Raw genomic sequence first — 24,747 nt, 5'->3', positions numbered from 1 at the left:
ACTAGTTACTCAATTTAGGAAAATTATGTAAGATAATATCACTCTCAAGACTAATCAAGGAGTATTCGGGTTAATAGCAATATCTTTAAGTTCGCTCTTGTTAAACTTGTTAGGGTTGAGTAATTGGTCGCAGTGGAGCCACTCAAAACAGCAAAACAGCTAATAAGTCAGTGGCTGACCACTTGCATTCTAGCACTAGATCTGTGAACTTCATGTGAGCGCAGAATGGAAAGCAAGAGGTTCATTGTCTTGTACACAACCAAAACTTTTTAGCAAGGTCAATATCGCCGCAATTATAGGTGTTTTGAATTGAAACAGTCCGATGGGCTAACAACCTATCTTCTTCTTAATTGGCATAGACACCGCTTACGCGATTATAGCCGAGTTAACAACAGCGCGCCAGTCGTTTCTTCTTTTCGCTACGTGGTCCTTCCAACGGTTTTCCTCTTCCTGTGCTCCCCCGACGGGTACTGCGTCGAATACTTTCAGAGCTGGAGTGTTTTCATCCATCCGGACAATATGATCAAGCCAGGATACTCGCTTAACTATGTCAGTGCCGTTATATCTAACTTATAACTCGTAAGCTCATCGTTCCATCGAATCAATTCGCCGATAAGCAAAGGACCATAAGTCTTTCGCAGAATTTTTCTCTCGAAAACTCGTAACGTCGACTCATCGGTTGATGTCATCGCCCAAGTCTTTTGTTCGTCGAGAGAACTTTGCTTCTCAATTGCCTACTCAAGTAGCACCTGTTGGCAAGAGTTATTGCGTTGGATTTCTAGGCTGACAATTTTGGTGGTGTTTACGCTGGTTCCAATAGCAAATTATCTACGACTTCAAAGTTAGTTATGACTGTCAACAGTGACGTGAGAGCCAAGTCGCGAGTGCGACGACTGTTTGTTTGATGACAAGATATTTCGTTAAATATATATCGTTCAGTTCTTTACGACCAAAATTCTGTGCTACAAATTATTTTATACCAAATTCAGACATTTACGCTTGAAAGGCTCGTCAAAGAGTTCTTTTCGTGTGTCGAAAGCTGCGACGAAGAGGTGGTGTGTGTCGATTCTCCTTTCACGGGTCTTTTCCATTTGGCGCAAAATATCTCATAAATTTTCCATTGGTCAGAGCCACAGTGATAAGGTCCAATCAGTTTGTTAAAAGGTTGATCCTTAACAGACACAAACGCTCTAGAACACTATATGCGATGTTGAGCATTTTATCCCACGGTAGTTTCAGATTTTTCTGGGAGGATTGGGCATATTTCACTTAAATTCCAATCGTTGGGCATGCTTTCGTCCGAATATTTTACAAAGAAGCTGATGCATGCTCCTTATCATTTCGCCGGAAAAATTATGCCGCTTTGTTGTTTTTCAGGCGGGCAATTGCTATTCAACTTTTTCAAGAACTAATCGATTGGGTCAGTTCGCCTTCTCCTGGTTTAATGTGCATTCTCTGCCATAGCAGGCTTTAAGTGTTCCTCTAATGTTAAACTTGTATGCTCTGGGCATCGGTCACTAGATCACCTTTAGGGGGTTCAAAACAGCAAACAGCTAATCGTAGAATTTTGACCACTTGCATTCTAGCCAGATCTATCAAGCTTCATTCGTACTCACGGAAAGCATTTCATTTTTTGTTCTGTAGTCTCACAACCAAAACTTCGGTATCTATCCCATGCGAGATGTTTGTGGATCGTAACGTTGCGACTAGGCAGCTCTCCGCTGCGACACGGCAATATCGTACCAGCTGTTCTTTTGCATTTCCGAAACAGTCCGATGGTTTCACAACCTATGTAAGGAGTTTGAAATATTTGAATAAAGTTATACCGAATCATTGTTGACGAGTTTCTCAGAGAGCAGGAGTGCAAGCCGAGTCCTGTTCGGCTGTCTGTTGATATCTCGACGTCGAACACATCCTTGTGTTTGTCGATGCACAGCGGGTGAGTAATGTTTAACAACACATCGTTTCTGGAGTATCCGCAAAAACCGTAATGTTTACAGCTGTATAAGTGAGATCTAGCGCTATCTTTTGCACGAAGATAAACTTATAAACTTACGACCTAACTTAACCTAATCAATGCAGTGAAGATAAGTTTTCGGTAGTCGCAAATTATCAAAGTTGCATAAATAAAAGTGAAGCGATTGTCAATATGCGATGGCTTTTTTAATGATATTCCCTCATAATGATTGAAAAACATGAAAAATCAAAAAAGAAGGACTTAAAGTTAAAACTGAGGGTCAACATTTTCCAGATTTTTTTTTTCCATTATAAAACTTTCATTTTTTCTCGAAGAAAAAAAATAAAGTTTTATATGATACACCCTAATGTACATATTCCATTGGCTTAAATTTAACTTAAAGTATATTGATAATATAAGTTATTGCAATTTTTTACTATCTGGATATGTCTGCCTCATATTATAATATATAAACCATTGGACTCAATTAATTTTGTCGTACTCACCTACAACATCAAGGTAACCAACTTGACTTTTCATCGGATCCGTATTGATCTGACACATATACCAGCCTTTGTCCGCTTCCTTCACATCACGTATTCTCAATATCCAAGCACGTTTCTCAGCATGGGTTATACTCATTCGGTTATTTTTCGTTATAACGTGATTTTGTATCGTCAGTATTGTTTGTGTGTCGACGCGCAGCCACGCAATCTAGACGATACCTCAAAATAATCACATGACGCACAGGAAGGCGAGAGTTTGTGTTTGCATATGGGTAAAGCATAATGTGAGACGTGTCAACCCGTTCGACACAACCCATTCATTTTCATATTAACAGATAGTAAATAGGACACAAAAAGCACGCATTCACGTTCGGTTATTAGTTTGTTTATGTTTATTTGGATTTGCGTATTTTCATTTGTGTATGTGCGTATTGATGGGCAGCGTGTGCCGGTTTGTTTATTTATCCATTGGACGTGCAAGTGATTGTGTTGAATTTTCCACGGAGTTCCACAGGTTATTGGACACATGTGAATGCGTGAAAGTGCATGTATAGGTTAGTAAGGAAGGAAAAGGAAACAGAGAAGAAAATTCATGAGAAAATTGTTTGTTTACTTTTAGTTTAATAGTAAAACGTTTTATTAGCCAGTACTGCGTAGAGTTGTCATATACATACATATACATATATATATTTATAAACATACGTTCATGTCTTGCTGCCATATATACATGTAATATATATTTGTATCTTAAGGACATACGCTGATAAATACATACGTGTATTTATAAATCTTAATATCCGCATGATTGCTTGCGGCCGTTGTGCGTCTCTCAATGAATCAGCTAAGGCAGAGTGTGAGTACCTTTCTTTGAGGTTAAGGACCGTAAACAAGTTAAACAAGTTCATTAGGATGAATGGCTTAATTTCGGTGGTCGAATTCATGTTCTATACTAGTAAACACAAACATACACCAAGCATATTGTTATCGATTTACATACGTATATTTATTTGGTATTATTTGTACCCTATTAATAGGTCAAGGAAAGCTTAGTGTTTGTTTAATTGTAGAGAGAATTATGGTATGAAACTTTTTTTAATGTTATAACCCTCTAAACCTAAAAACTCGACAAAATTAATGAATATATACAAACAATTTAAGCAAACTAAATTTAAGTTATTCGCTATTTCTTAAGGGACTTAAAAAATCCTCCACTTCAGCAGCTACTGCAGCTTTGACCGTAGTTAAAATTAAAAAACAAAGTCCTTACAAAAACTTGATTTTGCTGAACTGTCTTTGTAAGGCAGCTATATGCTATAGTGGTCTGATCCGAACCATTTCTTCAAAAATTATTCCATTGCTTTGGACAATAATCCGTGGAAAATTTCGTGGAGATACTACTTTGTCAAAAAAAAAGTTTTCCATACTATGTGTCCTTTACACATATACTTGCGCATCTTTGCCCTACTTTTTTCCAACCTTTAAAACCCTAAAAATATGCGACTAAAAATGTTTACAACTAGACGAAGGAGATAACTTTTAAACTGTGTTGAGGGTAACTTTTGTAGTGACACACATTTGCGTAGCCAGGGAGACCATTTGCATAAAGAAATATGCGTAATAATTGTAATAATAGTAATTATGATTTGTTGGTATTGTAAAAATTGTATTGACTTTGTAGCATACACTTAGGCGTAAATGTAGGAAAAGAAATAATGCAAAATGTGCTTTTGTGAGGGCTTATTTTCAATGAAATAAAGGCGGTGTAAAATATATATTAATACTGTAGTTCTAAATTGGACTAGAAAGTTGATAACAACAATATCATCACAAGTTTTACATATACACATAAACACATACTTTCAGAAATCGAAGGGGATGGTTTCTGTCGTACCTATATTTTATTAATGTATATAAATCTATATGTAAATAGTAGATGGAAAAGAGTAGAGTCCGTTGTTTTCACTTAAAAGCACATCTAACGATTTATGTTCAAATAATCATTTAGTCACTTCGGCAAGACATTCTTTATCGATGTCATACAAAAATATATAAATTTCACTTTCTGAGGATTTGAACAGAGTATAAACAGAAATTTGTTAACACTCACAACTTACTTATATATTTCGGTACTCAATAAAAGTTAGGTACATATATCAATATGACAATCTAACTTTTTGTGACGCCTAAAGTCAGACTTCTGTATTTGAATAATAACTTATACGGAGGCTGCTATATATATTTCTGGCCTAGGCAACACTAAGTGTTGCCAGGTGCAATCTGACATTTCCATTGGAAAGTTTGACATTTTTAGCATAACATCACTCAGAACGTTTTGTCATTTAATCGTGAATTGTTTTATTTACAGGGAATTAAAAAATTCATCTCGGCCAAAAAATGGAATTAACTCGTGAACATTTTCGTGCGATCATTTTTCACAATTTTCGACGTGGATTATCACGACAAGAGTGCATCGGTTATGTATGGTTATATGGTTATGAAGCACCATCCTATAGCACTGTGAAAAACAAGTAAAACGAATTCAATCGTGGCCGACGCTCGCTCAAAGACGAATTCCGTGAAAGTCGTCCAAAAACAGCCGTTGTGCCAGAAAACATCGATGCCGTACGTGAACTGATAATGCAAGACCGTCATGTAACATACTTCAGATAGAGGCATGCCTATGCATTTCTACCACCAACATACATTCGATATTGCATGAGCACCTGGCCATAAAAAAGGTTTGTTCTCGTTGCATCCCGCACAATTTGACAATCGCTCAAAAAGAAATGCTGAAAAAATACGATCGCGGTGCTTCAAAAGACGTTTATAAGATCGTCACAGGTGACGAATCATGGATCTATGCGTATGAACCCGAAACAAAACAGCAATCGACCGTGTGGGTCTTCCAAGACGAGCCAAATCCAACGAAAGTTGTTCGTGGAAGAAGCACCTCGAAGCAAATGGTCGCCTGTTTCTTCGGCTAAATTGGTCATGTGGCGACTGTTCTGCTTGAGCAACGTAGGAAGGTCAATTCTTAGTAGTACACCACCATTTGTTTGCCTGAAGTCTTCGGAGAAATTCGAAAAACGAACAAGAGAAGACGAATCATTGTGCACCATGACAATGCGAGCTCTCACACATCGGCTCAAACCAGCGCCTTTTTGACCGGCTAAAACGTCGAATTGATGGGTCATCCGCCGTACAGCCCTGACTTGGCACCCAATGACTTCTTTTTATTCCCACACATCAAGAAAATAATGCGTGGTCAACGATTTTCGTGGCCAGAAGGTGCTGTTGAAGCATTCAAAAACCATGTTTTGGGGGTGTCTCAACCGGAGTGGAAAAAGTGCTTCGAAAATTGGTTTGAGCGCATGCAAAAGTGTATAAATCTTGATGAAGAATATTTCGAAAAACAATAAAACCATTTTCGTTGATAAGTATTCCTATTTTCATTATTAGGCCAGAAATATACATAGCAGCCCTCGTAATGTATATATAAAAGCAAAAATTCTCACTTAATAGAAAGAAGGAAAAAAAGTGAAAGGCAAATAACAACCAAGGAAAGAGAGAACGTCTTGAGTTTTAAGAAATAAAGTGTCAAAAGTAAGCACGCCACCACTACAAGCATAGTTTTGGCATGTGTTAATTCAGGTACCGACAATGTTTGTATGTGTCCGGTGAAACAAAATGTGCACACACGATTACATATAGTTTTGACACAAAGCAATTAACTTCTAAAATGGTTGAGTGCGCTCATTCTGAAGTGTGTAATAATCATTGTGCATTTGAGTGCGGAATCTGGGGAATATGTAATTTTGTGCTGCCTATAAATCATCAGCGACTAACTCTTTTATATGTTATAAGATTCTTAACTAATGAAAAATTGCTGGTTTTTGCTTTGCTGTTTGAATAATTGACCATTACTTTGTATAGAAGTAATTTTTATTATATTTTTTCATCCACTTCGTGACTACTGATTCATACATCTCTTTGTAGGTATATTTTAACATATTTATTTTCTTAACTACTTACTTTATAGGTTTGCAGATTATCGACAACACATTGCAGCACCGCCTCTCGCCCCACTACTACCGTGACATTTTGTAATGGCTCACCAAATTTTGGTAAATCTGTAAGATGAAGAACAAATTGAATATATTCTTACTTGAAGGTATAGTTTTTAGAGCTCGGATAAATTAAAGCATTCTTTAAAGGGTAATATAGTCCAGAGGCATGATTTTCAAGCAATTTTTAAGTGTTAAATGCAAATAATATTTTTACTTTCTATATTTTTGTTAGTTATTTATTGGTCTTAAGAGAATACAGAAAAAATTAAAAAATAAAAAAGTGAAAAATTTCAAATATTCGCAGCTGATTAAATTAAGGTTCTCAAAAACTTGGCATGTACCCATACCCACAATTGCGATATGTGCCTTACTTGACAATGAAGATGCTTTTGATAATGCAATATGCTGGATTCCATTTTGGGGGAATAAGATTCATCTTGCTACCATTAGGGGTTGCCCACGGGGTGGAGTTCTATACCCTCCACTATATTCCAAATAATGGGAGATAAGTGAAAAGTTTAAAGTTACTCTCATTAGTAAGGCGGAGTGAAGTGATATCCAATGTTACACTGACGACTCGAAAACAGGGCAATGGAGTAGGCATTACGGGACCGCAAACAAAACTTTCCATACCAATGGGACGTTTTCCGAGCATCTTTTTAGCAGAAGTCTTTGCTATAAGTTAGTGCGCAGAAATCAATATCCAACGCAAATATCGCAACCACCGTATCACTTTACTCAGCGATAGTCATGCGGCACTAAAAGTTATCGCTATTAATGAAGGAGTGTATAGGAAGGCTGAACCGCCCTTCAGTTTGCAACCTTGTACACCTGATCGTACATAAAGGGGTAACCGCCAATGTGCTGGTCGGCGAACTAGCCCGCTCTGTGGCAGATTTCAGGATGATGGGGCCAGAACCATGCATTACAGAGGGATCCCACATCATAAAAGACTTGCTCCACACTGAGCAGAACGGCATTGGCAGCAGGCAACATGAATCGCCACGCCATGTTTCTATTGAGAAGTTACAACATAACACGGTTTGGAGATATGATTAACAATGTCATGCTCTATACTGGATACTGCAGGCTCCAAAAACACTTCTCCAACATGGGAATAGTCTTTTGCAAAAACTCCAGTTTTGTATATGAATATGTGATATTGGAGAGGACAAAACAGACCATAGGTCGCAGTGCCAAACCTCAATTATTTTCCCTCTATCTAAATCCACAATTTCAAAAGTCCTAAAAATCTGTAACCAAAAAAATATATGTATATATAAAACTAGAATAAAGTCGAAATATTTGGAGTAGGGAAAAGTTAGATTGATTAATTTCAACTATTGGCGACTGCCCAAAAATAAAAAATGCTTGTACCTTTGTTTTTTTCTGTTTATATTTTGCAAAATTATTTTGAACATACAACTGTTCCTTTATAGTTAAATTTTGAAAATATAAAGTAAGAATTTTTGTTAAATTTTTTTTAGTTATATAAAAATATCCTCTATGAATGTTGTTCACCATAAAATGTTCCAAAAATTTATAATGCCGAGTGGAAGGAAGTTGAATATTTAAAGCAATACGAAATTTCACAAAGCACTTGTACTCTGTTTTACAGAGTACCACTTCACACTTGTAGGCAGGGATATTTGCATGCACTCTCATATGCTTTTGTGCTCTTACGCGGTGCAAACACCACAGAAATATGAGTACGCATTTGTCAACAAAAGTGAATGAAAAACTGCGTGAATGTGATATTGCCTTACGTTCACGCAGTTTTTCATTCACTTACATATGTATATTCTTTTCCATTTTCCTCCAATATGTACTTGTATATGCACACAGCATATAAACGAAATGCTAAGTACTCAGTACTATGAGATTCTCTAAAAGCGATGCTGGAAGTGAAAAAGTTGAGTACAAGAATGAAAAGCGATTTACAAAAGCGAAAATATGTGCGATAAGATTAAATTCAGACATTTATATGCGATCAATGTAAAACGTTTCTGGTTTCTCAGCGAAAACCTTCGACATGTAGTTTACACAGGCTTCTCTTGAAGCAAACTTTACTCCATTAAGGCAGTTCTGCACTGACTAAAAAAAATGGTAGTCCGATGGTGCAAGGTCAAGTATATAGTGGATGCAACAAAACTTCCCAGCCAGGCTCTCCCAGTTTTTGCCGAGTCATCAAAGGCACGTGTGGTCTAACGTTGTCCTGATGGAAGATGAAGCCTTTTCTGTTGATCAGTTCTTTCCGTTTTTATACAAAAATTTCAAAATATAGCGAATTTCTTCATTACTTTCACTAATTTTTGAACAGCTGTAACTTTTTTTCAACTTTCCCGAATTTAATTTTTTTTTTTTTTGCTTAAATGATGCTTAAAATCTTACCTTTCCAACTTTATATAGTATGACACAATGTGACTGGTAGCACTGGAAATATACGACTGCAACGACATCTATTGACAAAATACGAAAAGACTACCCAATATTTATTTATCAAACTGTGCATTTTTTATGTAATTAGCCTTAATCATGTCTACGAATGATTTATTTTTTTATTTATGTGTTTCTGTAGGTATTTGATGCATGTCTAAGCCTGTATGTATGTTTTTGTGATTTTTTTTTTTACTATCGGGTGATTTTTTAAGAGCTTGATAACTTTTTTAAAAAAAAAAACGCATAAAATTTGCAAAATCTCATCGGTTCTTTATTTGAAACGTTAGATTGGTTCATGACATTTACTTTTTGAAGATAATTTAATTTAAATGTTGACCGCGGCTGCGTCTTTGGTCCATTCGGAAGGTCCAATTTTGGGCAACTTTTTCGAGCATTGGCCGGAATAGCCCGAATTTCTTCGGAAATGTTGTCTTCAAAGCTGGAATTTTTGCTGGCTTATTTCTGTAGACTTTAGACTTGACGTAGCCCCACAAAAAATAGTCTAAAAATGGCGTTAAATCGCATGATCTTGGTGGCTCTTTTACGGGTCAAACCAAACCAAAAGTTCAATGCTGTAACGGCGAGAATCGACATTTCACGGTCTTCAGCCACACTCTCAGAAACAGACGCAATATTCTCTTCTGTACGCACTGTACGCATTCGTGTGGTTGGTTTAATGTCCAAAAAAGTAAACTGAGTGCGAAACTTGGTCACAATCGCATTAATTGTTTGCTCACTTGGTCGATTATGTAGACCATAAATCGGACGTTATTAACACGCGAAACACATTTCGAACCGAACACTGATTTTGGTAATAAAATTCAATGATTTGCAAGCGTTGCTTTAGTAAGTCTTTCATGATGAAATGTCAAAGCATACTGAGCATCTTTCTCTTTGAACCATGTGAAATCCCACGTGATCTGTCAAATACTAATGCATGAAAATCCTAACCTCAAAAAAATCACCCGATAGTTCACTTGTCAGACGGCATGTAAATGTCGGTAAGCCGTAAACGTGTTATCTTTTCTTCTTTGCAAGTTTGTATTGTTGTTTTTCTCTCTCCATTTTCGATATATCTAACTTGGCATTACGGTAGAATTTCAATAAGCTTTGCTATGAAAATGCTGATGACTACATACTCTCACTGACAGCCGTTTTGTAGTAGGTCTGAATGGAGTAACCACGACCCCAAAGTAGTGCTTTGTATGTTATGATATCAGACGGGAATGCGATATTATACTATATTTTTCAGGTTTATTACACTGAACATTTCGATTTGTCACAAATGCTGCTTAAACGCTAAAAAAATTCTTTTTGCATCTGACTGTGACTGATGATGAAAAATTAATTCATTACGACAACTCTGTACAAAGCCAAATATTCAGGACGCCAACGGAATGTGTACACCGATTAAAAACTAGTTAAAAAGCAACGGTTGGGAAGTTTTGTCGATATAGAATTCTTTCTCTGGTTTACCTCAGGGTAAAAAAATTTGGCTTGATTCGCTATTGGACGCCAAGCCATAAAAATGGGAAAATTTAGGTAGTGTCAGCAATGATTTTATTTTATAAACATAATTAGGATTTTGTTGGAATATATTTTATCGCATCCTGTGAGTTTTGATATAGTATTATCTTGGGTTTCAAAAGGGTGTAGCAATGAATTATTAGTTTTGCAATATTATGTTACAATTTTTCGAAAATGCTATTTTTTATCAGCAATATAACCAACTACTAGGCTACTGTTCCGAAGTCGTTCACATTTTCACAAAATCTTCTGTTTAACAACAAAGCTTTAGGGCCTAATTTAAATAGTTTTTTTCTCTTATTAATCATATATTACGTTTCGTACTCACCTTTTTCAGGTAATAAATTCGTAGATGCGTCATCTCTAATATCCTCGAGCAACTCTTCGTAATGTTTCATCTCTACAGTGGATAAGGCAAGCAAGTAGCGGATAATTAAGTTCAGTGAAGTTATGGCAATATCATGTCGACGGCGATGTCACCCAAACGTCACACTTATTAAGAGATGACAGCAGCATAATTGAAATGTCATAGGTTAGTTATCACAAGCGCACCGGTTTCAAGTGAATGTTGATCAATTAATGAAAAGACAAAAGACAAAAGAAAAAAACAAATTTATTAAAGTTTAGTAAGTAATTAGTATATAATTTAAAAGAACCTGTATTGTGAGCTAATGAGGTAGGATCTGTTTCTCGCTTTAGAAATATGTCTTAAGCCAAAATAATATGATAAATTTTCTAGAGGCTATGAATAGCTGAACTTAGAGTTGCTATAATTCTAATATGGCACAAAATCTACTAAAAACGCAATAAATTAATAACTAAATTCGTCAGAGGTATGAAATTTTACCTCGAAGATAATCCAAGGAGACTTTATGGAAGCCGGTGTGAAAACTTTTCTGACAATAGTATTTCTGTGTATCAAAAATGGGTGGAATGGGGTAAGCACATCCCTGGGCCACCTTATAGATACCTAATATAAAGATTAGGGTGTTTTTTTCTTTGAACTATAAATTTTTTTCAGTCCCGTCACGAAATTTCATTGGAAATACCCTAAAAAAATTCCCTGAAAATTTTAGCCCTTAATATTAACAATAAGAACTGGACCAGGGCCTGTAAAAATTTTCCATAGAAAATACACTTCAATCGTGAGTTTTTATCTTTAAATTCCTACAGATCAGAGGTATTTCATGGCATCGCTTTGACTTTGGACGCATTTTTCTCAGAATTGTTCACTCTACAAAAGTGCCCAATGCAACAAAGTCGTAACTCACACCGGCGAGGTAGTACGGGGCTCTAAACCCGATTTTTCCAAGAATTTCGCATTTTTTGTATATATCTCGTAAATGACAGGAGCTATAGAAAAAATGTACATGACAAATTTGTAGGAAATTTTATTTGCTATAAAAAGAGGTCAAAATCGCTGTCATTAATACTTCTCGAGATATTTAGCTGATTGACTTCGCCGAGGCCCGAAATATTGTTATCTGTAGTACTAGATGCCAGCACAAGAAAATACATCAAGCTACCTGACTTTCTTCGGATCGAAAAGCCACCAACCAGATCGATCATGTTGTGATAGACGGATTACACGTCTCCAGTGTTCTATACGTACGTACGCTCCGTTCCTAACATCGACTCAGACCACTATCTTGTTGCAGCCGAGATTCTCACCCGCCTCTGTGCAGCAAAAAACGCACGCCAACAAATACAAGGAGGTTGGACGTCGAGAAGATACAATCACAATAGACAGCCGAACGATTTTCTACTCGACTTGTACTCCTGCTCTCTGAGAGCACTCGTCAACAACTCGGTACAAGGGAACTGTGAGACGGCATTTCCAGCTCCTTACGTACAGCTGCAACCAAAACTATTGGCTTTCGGAAAATACAAAAGAACAGCTTGTACGACGAGGAGTGCCGTGTTGCAGCGGAGAGAAAACAGACTGCCTACCTCGCAACCTTACGATCGACCACAACACGTGAGGGATGGGATAGATACCGAAAGTTGAAGAGAGAAGCGAGACACTTCATCACATTTTTGACATGTATAAATATAGATACCATTGACAGAATTTCAATATAATATCTCACACATTGAGCAGACACTAAATTTTGTCGAAATCGTTAAGTCGGGTCCCGAGATATGGGATTTGAGTAAGAAGTGGGCGGTGCCACGCCCATAGTCTAATTTTCACACCGGCTCTCATAAAGCTCCCTCATACCATCTCAGTGGTAAAATTTAATGTCTCTTGCTTATTTAGCTATTGAATTATTGCGTTTTTAGTAGTTTTTAACAGTACCGTTATATGAAGAGTAAGCGGGGTACAAGTATATAGAGTAGTACCAGGTAATAGTCAGTTTTTTTTTTTATTTAATTCAAGCATATTTTTTGAACAATTTGAGCAAGGTTTATTGTATTGAAAATGTTTGTTGTAATAGGGTGCACTATAGTTATTAATTGAAAATTCTTCGATCCAGTGTAATATTTTACCGACAAGAAGAAAGGATAATATTACATTAAATATTTTAAGGAATATTTTACTACCTTAGATTTATTGGAGGTTTGAAGAAGGTAGACAACTTTATGGAACTCTTCACGTTGACATAATGCATGGCGTATATGTACCTAACTTTCAATTATATTTGACTTCGTGTATATTAAAGAGGTGCTGTTACTTATTAGAAAGATACTTGTTAAATTCACTTGCACTTTTGTCTAACAATTATTATAAATAGTTTTTTTTTTGGTTTACTATCACCACTTATTTTTAATATCGCGATGCTCCAATTTTTTGTAGCCATGCAATATTTAATACCTTATTTAAACAACTAACCAACTTAAGACCTACATATGTACATGTCATTATGTCGTATGTTTCATTCAATTGTTTTTTCACTTACTATAATAACTCAGCTAAAGAATTTTCACTTCCCACTTGCAAATGCATTTGCTTTAAAACTGAGAAAATTTGTAACAAAAACTTCTGATAAAACTTAAAAGTGTTGTGACAAAGCAAGTCATGACAATGATATTATAGTCGCTTGTCCTTTGTATATGCAGAAAAGTTCATCTCTTTAAGTTCGAGTCAACACGACCTTATTTTTATCTAAATGTCGCTAACTAGTCGGAAGTCACAGCCACGCAGTCTCCTAAATATATCGATATGTACAGATAGACTATATATGTATGTGAATAGAAATTCATAAGAAAAAAAGCAAACCCTTCGGTACTATTAACTATTTAAGAAGTTCGTATCAGTTTCTTTACATTTTTTTCTCCTCAAGCAAGTGATAATACAGTTTATATGGCGTATACAATTTTTGGTCTTAATTTTTATACTCTCGCAACAAAGTTGCTAAGGAGAGTATTATAGTTTTGTTCACATAACATAAAATCGGCCTACTGCCACGCCCACAAAATGGCGGAAACCGAAAACCTATAAAGTGTCATAACTAAGCCATAAATAAAGATATCAAAGTAAAATTTGGCACAAAGGATCACATTAGAGAGGGGCATATTTGGAAAAGTGGGCGTGGCCCCGCCCCCTACTAAGTTTTTTGTACATATCTCAGAAACTACTATAGCTACGTCAACCAAACTCTACAGAGTCGTTTCCTTCAGGCATTTCCATATACAGTTCAAAAATGGAAGAAATCGGATAATAACCACGCCCACCTCCCATACAAAGGTTATGTTGAAAATCACTAAAAGTGCCTTAACCGACTAACAAAATACGTCAGAAACACTAAATTTTACAAAAGAAATGGCAGAAGAAACTGCACCCAGGCTTTTTTAAAAATTGAAAATGGGCGTGTCGTCGCCCACTTCTGGACCAAAAACCATAGCTCAGGAACTACTGGACCGATTTCAATGAAATTCGGTATATAATATTTTCTCAACATTCTGATGACTTGTTCGAAATATGGGTGAAATCGGTTCACAACCACGCCTTCTTCCAATATAACGCTATTTTGAATTCCATCTGATGCCTTCTCTGTATAATATATACATTAGGAACCAATGATGATAGCGGAATAAAACTTTACACAAATACGGTATTTGAGCTGAGGTATCCCTTGTGGAAAAATTGTCGTGATCGGACAGAGAAGACAAGAAGAAGACAAGAAGAATTCAGTGCCTAACATAACCTAACCTAATTTTTCACCGAAAATATCAGTAAATCTCTCAGATGTTTTCATGTAATTCAGAGGGCATCATTTTTATACTCTCGCAAAAAAGTTTCTAATAACAGTATCTCGATTATCACTTTATCATGCGAGAGTATAAAATGTTCGGTGACACCCGAACTTAGCCCTTCCTTACCTGTTAGATAATGAAATTTACTGTTCACTTTTTCACATACGAAGCGATGAATACTTTTTCATATGGCAACCTATCAATTGATTAGTTTAGTTTGAATAAGCTTAATTTAATTCTGACCATAGATAACTTCACACACAGAATAATATAGGGATCGTGTTTCAAACGGGCATTGCATCCATAATTTTCCCGGAAATTTTCGCTAAAATGGGCAATGACAATGTTGGCTGTAAAAAATAAACCAACATTACCAAATCAATATTGCTGGATATTAGCTTCTTATTATTCTCACTAAATGGTAGAAAAGGATCTTAACGGTTACTGACTTCAACAAAATGTCGTGCCTTGCTATACATAAATTAACGCAATTATTTTCCAAAAATAAAATAATAATGCATAGATATGCAAAATAAACGTAAAAAATTGCCAAATCATTGAAAACCTTCACTAACATGAATGATTAAACTACCAGTATGTCACAAAAACTAACTTTGGTCAAGAGAGACGACGGCCAAATCATTAACTTCGTTTACACCTTTCACAAATACAAAATATTCTTTATAAGAACTTAGTTTTGATCATTCGGGTTATATGGCAACATAGGTTCTAATAAAAAGTACATATGTAAAATTTCCATATCGCAAAAATTGAAGGACCAGGTCGAGTATATACAGATAGACGGACAGAAAGCACACATGACTAAATCGATTCTATATATATGTATTAAAATTATGAAAATTTTAAACTCTGAATTACTCCACATAAAAATAATAAATTGGTTGGCATTTTTTAAGCCTTGAAATGCTACAGTACTCTGTAGTGCCATATACCAACACTCGTCAATTAATGCATTACTGTGGCCAGGTGACTACATAAAGCTTTAATGAAAAGCAACTAGCCGACTAACCGTTTTTACAAGCCATTGAAAATGCTGTGAAACAATGTAAAACAAAAGATTAAATAAATTTTAATTTTATTCAACCGCCGCTGAGTGTATGTTCACACACGCACAGACAAAATCCAGACACATACATTTAGACATTAGCATATTCCGCGGTGTACATATTTTTTTTAGTTTGCTGCATCTAATTAACGCAGATAAACCTATGTACATTTGTATAGCTCCGTTCATAAAAATAGTAATGCTGGTGTGTTTTGATTATAAAAAAAATCTACTTAAAATTCATACATGAATTTAATAAGATTTATTTAATAAAAAACTTTAAATAAAGTCTCTTCTCGATTATATTATTAATTATTTTGTTGAAAGAAAAACAGAAAAAAACTCAGAAGTTAAATTTCGAGCAGTAAATCTTTTCGATTGACTAGTAACTGGTTGCAAAGTCTTTATTTATATTTTAATACATCCATATAGGGACGTTGCCCATGCCTCCAATACCGCTAAGCCAAATAAGTGTTTTACTTAATGGATTTGTTGTTAATACAACTAACTTAACATATGCCATAATTTTCGATTGAATTCGGATCTCGTAGTAGCTGGCCATTACGACGATCCTTACTGATGCAAACCTTTTTTTAGCTAGTTTGGTTGCATGTATTGGGTTAAATTCCATATCTTCCGTTTATATGTATTTCCCAGTTGGCAAATAGTAACATAACATCCTTTCAGAGGTTTACATGTGGTGTTTGGTCTATGATGTTAGAAATAAAATGTACCATATAAGACCATCACTTTGATACGAAAAGCAAACCCGTTCAATAGTGTTCAAAACACCATGTTTAACAGTAGTGGGCGGACATGTTTTCGGCTATTAATCCATGATTAATCCTCAGCACATTCCTTCATTTTATAGAAAGCCTAATGAAAATTTCTTTAACGACTTTATTCTAGCAAACACTTCATCAAAAGAGGTACTTTACATAGACTCCTATTGTAGCAGACAACCGCAAATTATTTAATAGATCTATAAAAAATATTTTTTTTTTTTTGTTGCCATATTGTCCAGATAGTGAATTTATTTTTTATTGTGGTTTGCGCTTCTTATATTAAGATCAGGCTTATTAGTTAAAAAATTAAGTTTTTTTTTTAAACTTCAAGTGATCCCACTACCAACCTTTTGACCGAAAATATGAGAAAAATTATAGGTAAAGTTTGAAAGTATAATAAAACAAACCTAGAGATTTCTACAGTCTACTACAGTTTTGCTCACTAAAAATATCCATTTGTGTGTTCAAAAATAATTTAATCTGTACATAAATAAGAAATCTATATCTTCATTCTATAAGTGAAAGGAAGGGTGGAACAACTAAACAAAATTTATTTTGTTAAAATGAAACTAGGGATTCGTGAAAGTGTTGGACATGGAATGATATTGTTTTAATCACATTTGTAGAAATATTCCGAAGTTTTGTTTTTCCTTAAATGCAGAAATTTATTAAGGATACAATTCTTATCAAAGCAGTGATTGTTTCGGAAGGTGAAGTTTAGAAAAGTTTTTTGCAGTGCAAACTTAAAGCACCAAATTAAGAAGAAATTTTGCAAAATATTCGGTTTAAATTTCGAGGAAAAAATCTGATCTGTTTGATAAATAATTTTTCGTATAATTTAGATGATTATAGTAAGAAATAGTTTTACTAGGATCTAAAAATGATGGAAGAAAGTCAAGGGGAGACAAGGTAAATAGAATAAAAAAAAAATTGTCAACATAAAAATTATAAAGGAGAAACGTCTGCTAATATTGAGTTTTCGACATTTGCCTGTGTGTTTGCTTAAAATTATCCTTTTTTTCCAAAACTGAACTGGTATTATATGTATGCTATTTTCTTCATGTTTTCTGGTTTTTGTACCATAAATGGAAATAAAGATTTCTTATTTACTTTGTTCAGTACGAATTAAGGCTTCTTGATAGAACAATGTCTTCTTTGACCCACTAAAAAGGAAAGAGCACTGAGATTTCAAAAAACTTTCATTCAAAAATATTAAATTCCTTAAAGGCAGTTGGTAATCGCTACTATTTAATTTTTTTTTTTCATCTACAACTAACGACAAGCACGGTTATTTTAATGAACTATTTGCTTTTTTAGAAAGTAAAAAAATGCATCATTAAAAAGTTTTCTGGAGCAAATATAAGCGGATTTTTTCATTTTTATATTTGAAGTGTCTATTCTAGCAAAATAATCACGCTGGCAAGCCAGTATATTTAGAAAAAAATCGTTAAATATAAGAATCTGTTGAACTATTCATGAACACGACTGTATACATATATAGAAAACTCTGTGTATATGTAAATACATATATGCTGATCAGAGTGTCTTCTTGACAGCAGAATTTGTAATTGTAATCATTTCATTGTCACATTTTTTGCTTCTGGTCAACTAACCATATGCCTGTGCGGTCAAGTGGATTAAGTGTAATTAAGTTACAGTGGCCTATGGAGATAGCAAAAACCGTAATAAAATAATGCAAATGTGGAAAGAGTTGCGTGAAAAAGTAGATATTTAGCGAAACTATTGAAAAAGGTTTTTCGAAAATAACTTTCACTCTAACACTTATCTGAACTTTTGAATCATTGGTTGGCAAAACCAAACTTTGGCTGTATTTTCTCTGTCCACATACAAAGGAGGGAGATGTGAGTAGGTAAAAGCCGCTGGAAGAGAGGGACAGTGTGTTCTTTAAGGACGAATGGTCAAAGTTTGGAAAGGTTGGTGAATGCATATTAGAGTGATTCAAAAAAAATTTTTTTTTTTTTTTCGTTTCGTACTTGGAAAAATAGGTTCTTAGACACCTCTAAGAAAGCCTCTCCAAACATGAGTTTTTAATTGTAACGGGAAGGTCCTCCTACATACAGTTTTCTATTTTTTCTTATTATCAGATTAAAAAATTTATATCTCGCTTCCAACTTCTTGAAAAAATATCTTGTTCCTTGGATTTTGTAGGAAATTGAATGCTCTACAAAAAAGGTCTATTATGATTTTTTCGGCTCAGTGCTTTGCTCTCTTCGTACATTCTACTTTGTGAGAGCTTGGCCAGTGCTGGGCTTAAAAATCATTTGCGGTCATCAGTCCCTTCGATGTCGCAAGTTCAGTGATTTTTTTTCTCTCAATAAGACTAGATTCTCCATAGTATTGGGCGTCATAATAGGTCTTTGTCTTATATCCTTGTCCTATAGACGACCACCATGTGAGGTTGAGAATTTTGATATCTCAACTGTAAAAACTTTGGAAGCAAGACAGCCTTTGCGGGGCTTATACACTTGGAAGCTCACACAAATATCGAAATAGGCTTGTGGACATAAAAAATTAAATGTCTAAGTAGATTTGTATAGAATAAACAGAATAGAACCTAACATATGCTAATATGAACACTAAATTAAGAAAGGCTTTATAAATTGAGTTTTGGGAAAAATATATGATTTTACATAGTTGTGGAGTAACTAACTTACCAAAATGATACGCGATATGATCGCGCTCCTCTGACTCCTCTTGTACACCCTTAGCATCAAAGTCATGCATATCCATATTTTCAAAACTGCCACTACTACCTCCTCTGCCTCCTCCACCGCCATCGTGATAATGATTTTGGCCACGCATTTCGATGGTGAACGTGTGTGCGATGGTATTAGCAGCTGTAACGGTCATATGCGTGCCATAGGCAAGCGGTAGTGAACTACGGCCAGCATCTCCGTCATCGCCAAGCCAGGGCCGGAAGTTGTTAATACAAATTGCAGTAATTAACAACAAAAATTTTGGTAGTTTACTTTTTCGCTTCATTTTAATTATACACGTTGGCTGCGGTGCTATATTGGTTGTATTTATCATTGTTGTTGTTCTTGTTTTCACTATCGTTCTAGCAAGCATTGCTCGCATTCTACCATGTGCTTCATTGTCTTGTTGCCTTTCGTTCACAAAATTTTTAGACTACATGTTTGCTACAGAAATTCTCTTTCACTTTCACATTCTAAGAAATTTTATTTCACTTTCTGAGGATATCCCTCGAGATCTGAAAGCAAATAGAGAAAAATATGATGAAAATTATTAATACAATTTTATTTAATAATTATATATTACATATATTTATCTACATTTATAAATTTGAACTATTGTAAGTCCATTATATATATAAGTATATAGCAATGGCTTCTACATAAAAATTATTTGAACTTTTAGAGAAAGTTTAGGATTCAGATCCTAGGTGCTATCGCCGTATGATACCAGGTTAAAATTTTCTAGATTGAGAGGAAAGAAGAGTTTTTAAATTGTTTCGATTTTTTTTCACCTTTATTGAATGCACGACATATCTAAAATATTGTATCTAGATTTCTCCAATCGTTGACGGTGGAGCACACATTCCATTTCCCGACCATGAAGAAGTTCGAATAACAACTACCCCTCTGAAGAACAACAAAGCGGCGGTGGCCAATGTATAGCCTGCCGAGCTATTCAGATACGGTGGCAAAGAACTGATAAGGAACATGCGTCAGCTTCTTTGTAGAATGTAGTCGGACGAAAGCATACCCGGCGATTATAATTTAAACGAGGTTTCAGACAAGGCAACTCCCTATCGTGCGACTTCTTCAATCTTCGACTGCAGAAAATAATTCGACCTGCAGAACAAATAGAGAAGGTACCATCTTCTGTAAGAGTGTACAGCTGCTGGCGTTAGCAATAAAAAATACGTCGTTAGTTTTGCTTTCTCCAGGTTTGACAAAGAAACGAAGCAAATGGGTATGTGAGAGCCAAGTCGTAGATAATTTCGTCTAGCTTAGTACAAACATTAACACCAACAATAACATCAGCATCGAAATCCTACGCAGAAAAAATTTGCGAAGATATGTGCATTTTTTTCTTCAAACTGTTTCCAAAAAGTGAAAGAGTTAGGTGCCGAAAAATATTGAAGGTTACCTGTAGGTACCAAATTATGAAGAAATATGCTTGCTGACAGTTTTGGAAATTATAATAAAAGAGCTCACAAAAGGAGTTTCATGTACATATAGTAAACAATATGCTTTCGACATTTCTGTTTTTGTTTAGTAAGCTGACATTATAAACCTTTCTGTTATTTTATTCATGTTCAATGATATTCAGAAATGACTACTAGTGATAAATTAAATTGTGAGCACAAATATATCCAAAAATCGATTTTATGTCTAGGGTTATAAAGCTTCTGTAGAGCTGTGTAATTTAATGAGTTTCATACGTACATATATGTATGTGTAATTATTATAATGCTTTTTAGCTTCATCCATATATTTTTAACTTTGAACAATGTGATAGGTAATGCAAAAAAACAAAAAATTCCCTTTAAGTAAGTAAGCTAGAAGTATCACATATCTATTCATCAGGTTAGGTTAAGAGATCGTTCCTAACAGAAATCTCGCTTGGACAGATTAGAACGCCGGTCCGCTCTGGTACCCAATACAAATTTCATTTCAAAATTCGATAAAGCCTTTGACGGTATTAGAAATGTGTTAATGCGGCTAATGCCAGTTTCGGCTATGTCTCCTGGTTCGCCGAAGGTAAGTTTGCTAAGAGTTTTAATCTAGCTCTTACAAGACTGTATTCTTGTGGAAGAAGCATGAGCTGTTTTGCGCCAGATCTTTCGCACTTTGAACGTGTAGTAAGCTAGTGTAGTAAACAAAACAACATACGCCTTTCTTAACTTAATATAATATGCAGGGTTTAGAGCAGAGAAACGAAAATTATGTACTTCTGGTTTTCTTCTTAATTGGCGTAGACACTTACGCGATTATACAAACATTTACAACAGCGCGCGTGTTTCTTCTTTTCGCTGCGTGGCACCAATTGGATATTCGTTAGAGCAGGTCGTTTCTAAACTTGGTCCTTCCAACGAGTGAGGTCTGGTTCGGCGTTGCTTCGAATACCTAGAGAGTGTTTTCATCATCCAAACGAAATTTTACAACTTCAAAGTTATGTTGTGAACAGTGACGTGATGGGAAGTCGCGAGATGCGACGACCATGACATGGACAAAGTTTTGCCCTTTAATTGCCAGATTTTTCACAAAATCTGTGTTCTGAGAAAGCAGAACTAACGGCGCGGGTGTTGAGGCCGATGATATCAAATCGTATTATGTACTAAACTTGGTAAATCTGCGACAAAGACCTGTGATATGGTTAAGCTGGCTTACTCAGATGTTGCTTTAGCCAGAAGTGGTGTGTTTCGGTAACACCAGGCCTTTTTGGAGGGCCGGGAAGAGGTCGCTGATGAAGATTGTGCTGGGAGACCGACATGGACAAAGTTTTGAACTCAGACCGTCGACAAAGTATTCTTTTAATTGCCAAGATGTTGAATTTAACAAAATCTGTGGTTCTGATGATGAGCACGGTGTGCGTGAGGATAGTCCCAAAACTGCTCACTAACGGCAGCAGCAACCTATACAAAACATATACAAAAAATTTTCAAAATTATGTGTTGTTTTCATATCACTGAAGAGGCCTCCTGAAAGTAGGTTGTTCCAAACGATACAAACTTTACTTGACTTTATTCCACATAGTTGTAAATAAATCGATTGTTATTTTTAAGAAAGGTAAACTGGATCATTCTATTTAGCTTAGCGTTCAAACAGTTACGAATTTCTTTGTTTCTATTATTTGGTTTACTTTGTTGATTTCAACCTGATTTTTACTGTTTCATTTTCAAGTCACTTAGTCAGGTAAATGAATAATTATTTCTTTATTACTAATCATGACAGTAATCCTAGACAAATTTGTGTGACCAAAACGAACAGTTATATCGGCAGTTGTCATCATTCTTTTGATATCACTGCCTAAGAAAACTACAGGACTACCAGAGATAAGGACCGAATGGACAAGGGAAAAGGAAAAGGAATTTTAAGTGAAAAGAAGACAAAAGAAAATGTATTAAATCTGGAAAGAGTTGGTTGCTGCTAAACAGAAGCACCCCCATTGCAGAATCGTGACAAACACAAATTGTGTATGTATGTTTGTATTAACAAATATTTAAATATATACTTTTAAACAAAATTAGCGTATAATAAGATAAAAATTAAATGAAAAATATTCCTGATAACAAATAAAAAGGTATAAGGATGACATTGTGTTGTCGCTTACGTTTTCATCGTCATTTGACAGATGCTAACGAGAAAGTAATTTTTAACAGAGAAAGAGCAGGTACAAGACAAGAAGCAAGGTGCAAGACGAAGAGCGTGCTATAGCGAAGCATTAAAAGTGGTAATTGATGTCAATGGAAGAGTAAAAAGCTGTGAACATGTATGTTCGTCTGTATGAACGGGAAAAAGTGAGAGTGTCAGATTAACTCCAACACGAAGAAGAAACAAATCACAAGTTGTCTTCGAAGCTAAACTTCAAGAGATTGCAAATATGCAGAAGAATTAAAGAGATCTAAATTAAAGATGAGGTTAGCTGGAATAATTAATAGGTCAATTGAAAAAAACACAACTGGAATAAAATCCACATGATTGTTAGTTAGCCCCAAACGCCCAAAAGCGTGTATAAATTTGACAGCGGTCACATCTGTAGTTTATGAAGTAACTATAACATTTTTTGAGCGAAGCGACTTTTGTTATTATGAAAAAAGCTCTATAAAGGAAGTTCACTTGTTGGTAAAATGTTGCTTTTTGAAGTGCAAAAACACCGTTGAAGTAAAAACTTGGCTTGATGATGAGTTTCCCGAAGTAGTTACCGACGAAAATATCAAAAAAGTGCACAAAGTATTTTGGATAATCCTAAAGTGAAGTTGTTCGAGATAGCAGGCACTCTAAAGATATTAAATGAGGGTGTTCATCATATTATTCGCGAATATTTGGGAAAGAGGAAGCTCTGTGCAAAATGGGTACAGCCAGAGCTCCCTTTTTGACCAAAAAGAGCGCAGTGTCTGAAGATGTTAAAGCGTAACAAAATCGTGTTCTAGAGTCTGTATATAACAACAGATGAAATAACGCTCCATCATTTCACATCGAAATCCGATCAACAGTCATCCGGGGGATCGACGCATGCATCTGTGGACTGCATCTGTATTTCGGGATGCACATAGGCGGACGAAATAACCGAAAAATGGACACATATGAAATAAAAGAAGGTGATGATTTACCATGTCCTTCCGCGTCCACCTTACTCTCCAAATCTGGCCCACAGCAACTATTTCCTGCTCAAATCTCCAAAAATACTCCCTGCGAAACAATTTTTGTCAAATGAAAAGGTGATCGCTGAAACTGAGGCCTATTTGGAAGCAAAAAACAAACCAAACTAGACAAAAGTTATAGTAAATGCTAAATTTGTAGCAATAATCATGCCATTAAACTTAAAAACTTAATGCTTATGTGATTTCATAAGCTAAATACATACTGAAAAATTAGTACTCGTAAGTAGCGTGAAGGTATTTTTATGTATGCTCTCGTTCACAAAAATTATCAATGAGAATGTTAAGATAATTTTTTTTTTATTCCAGTACCTTCTCTTCGCTTGTGTATCGATATTTTGCAACTATCTAACGATTGAGTACAACCCAAAAAAATTTGCAAGAAGTTAAGAAGCTTCCACGAAGAGGGAGTGCATACAAACTCATTTTAAAAACTTGTATACTTGTTCATATATTTAAGTGTTCATACGCTTTTTTACTCACTAACAAGCGGAATTTAAGTTGAGAAAGCTGCTTAGCGACTAACTTTGCCTGTACTTATATTCTCACTATTTTCGCAGATTTTTCTCAGAACAGCTTTGCTGGTTTGCTTTTCAAAGAGTTAATTTAAAGCTTGAATACCTATCCTTAGTTTCAAGCGAGCATGACAGCGAATACCATTCACGTAGTAGCGTAAAAGAAGGAATCGACGTTCGGCTAGTTGCTTTACATTTCCTTTTTTTAATACTTTTAACCCCGTTTCTCACTATTGTTAGAGTTAAAAAGTACCGTTAAGTGAATTCACGGATTCATCGATGTTGTGATATGTTAATGAATGCACAGTATACACCGGAA

The 24,747-nt window shown here is 35.3% G+C and overlaps 1 protein-coding gene across 2 annotated transcripts in view; it reads right to left on the bottom strand.

Moving 5' to 3' along the window:
• LOC126753770 (opioid-binding protein/cell adhesion molecule homolog) overlaps positions 1–24,747 on the bottom strand; it is a 301,684-nt gene that overhangs the window by 143,250 nt on the left and 133,687 nt on the right. The window contains exons 1-5 of one of the 2 annotated variants that reach the window (XM_050465466.1): positions 20,053–20,431; positions 19,220–19,776; positions 10,825–10,896; positions 6,496–6,593; positions 2,464–2,671 (exon numbers count right to left, since the gene is read on the bottom strand). In XM_050465466.1, the coding sequence (XP_050321423.1) occupies positions 2,464–2,671; positions 6,496–6,593; positions 10,825–10,896; positions 19,220–19,643 (802 nt within the window). In that variant the 5' untranslated portion in view covers positions 19,644–19,776; positions 20,053–20,431. Of the gene's footprint in view, positions 1–2,463; positions 2,672–6,495; positions 6,594–10,824; positions 10,897–19,219; positions 19,777–20,052; positions 20,432–24,747 lie in introns of those variants that run through there. The other variant, XM_050465467.1, reaches the window with a different exon arrangement.

This window comes from Bactrocera neohumeralis, chromosome 3 (genome assembly GCF_024586455.1).
Source record: "Bactrocera neohumeralis isolate Rockhampton chromosome 3, APGP_CSIRO_Bneo_wtdbg2-racon-allhic-juicebox.fasta_v2, whole genome shotgun sequence".
NCBI lineage: Eukaryota > Metazoa > Arthropoda > Insecta > Diptera > Tephritidae > Bactrocera > Bactrocera neohumeralis.
The sequence above is the reverse complement of the archived record's forward strand: the minus strand, read 5'-3'. Positions and strand labels throughout refer to the sequence as shown.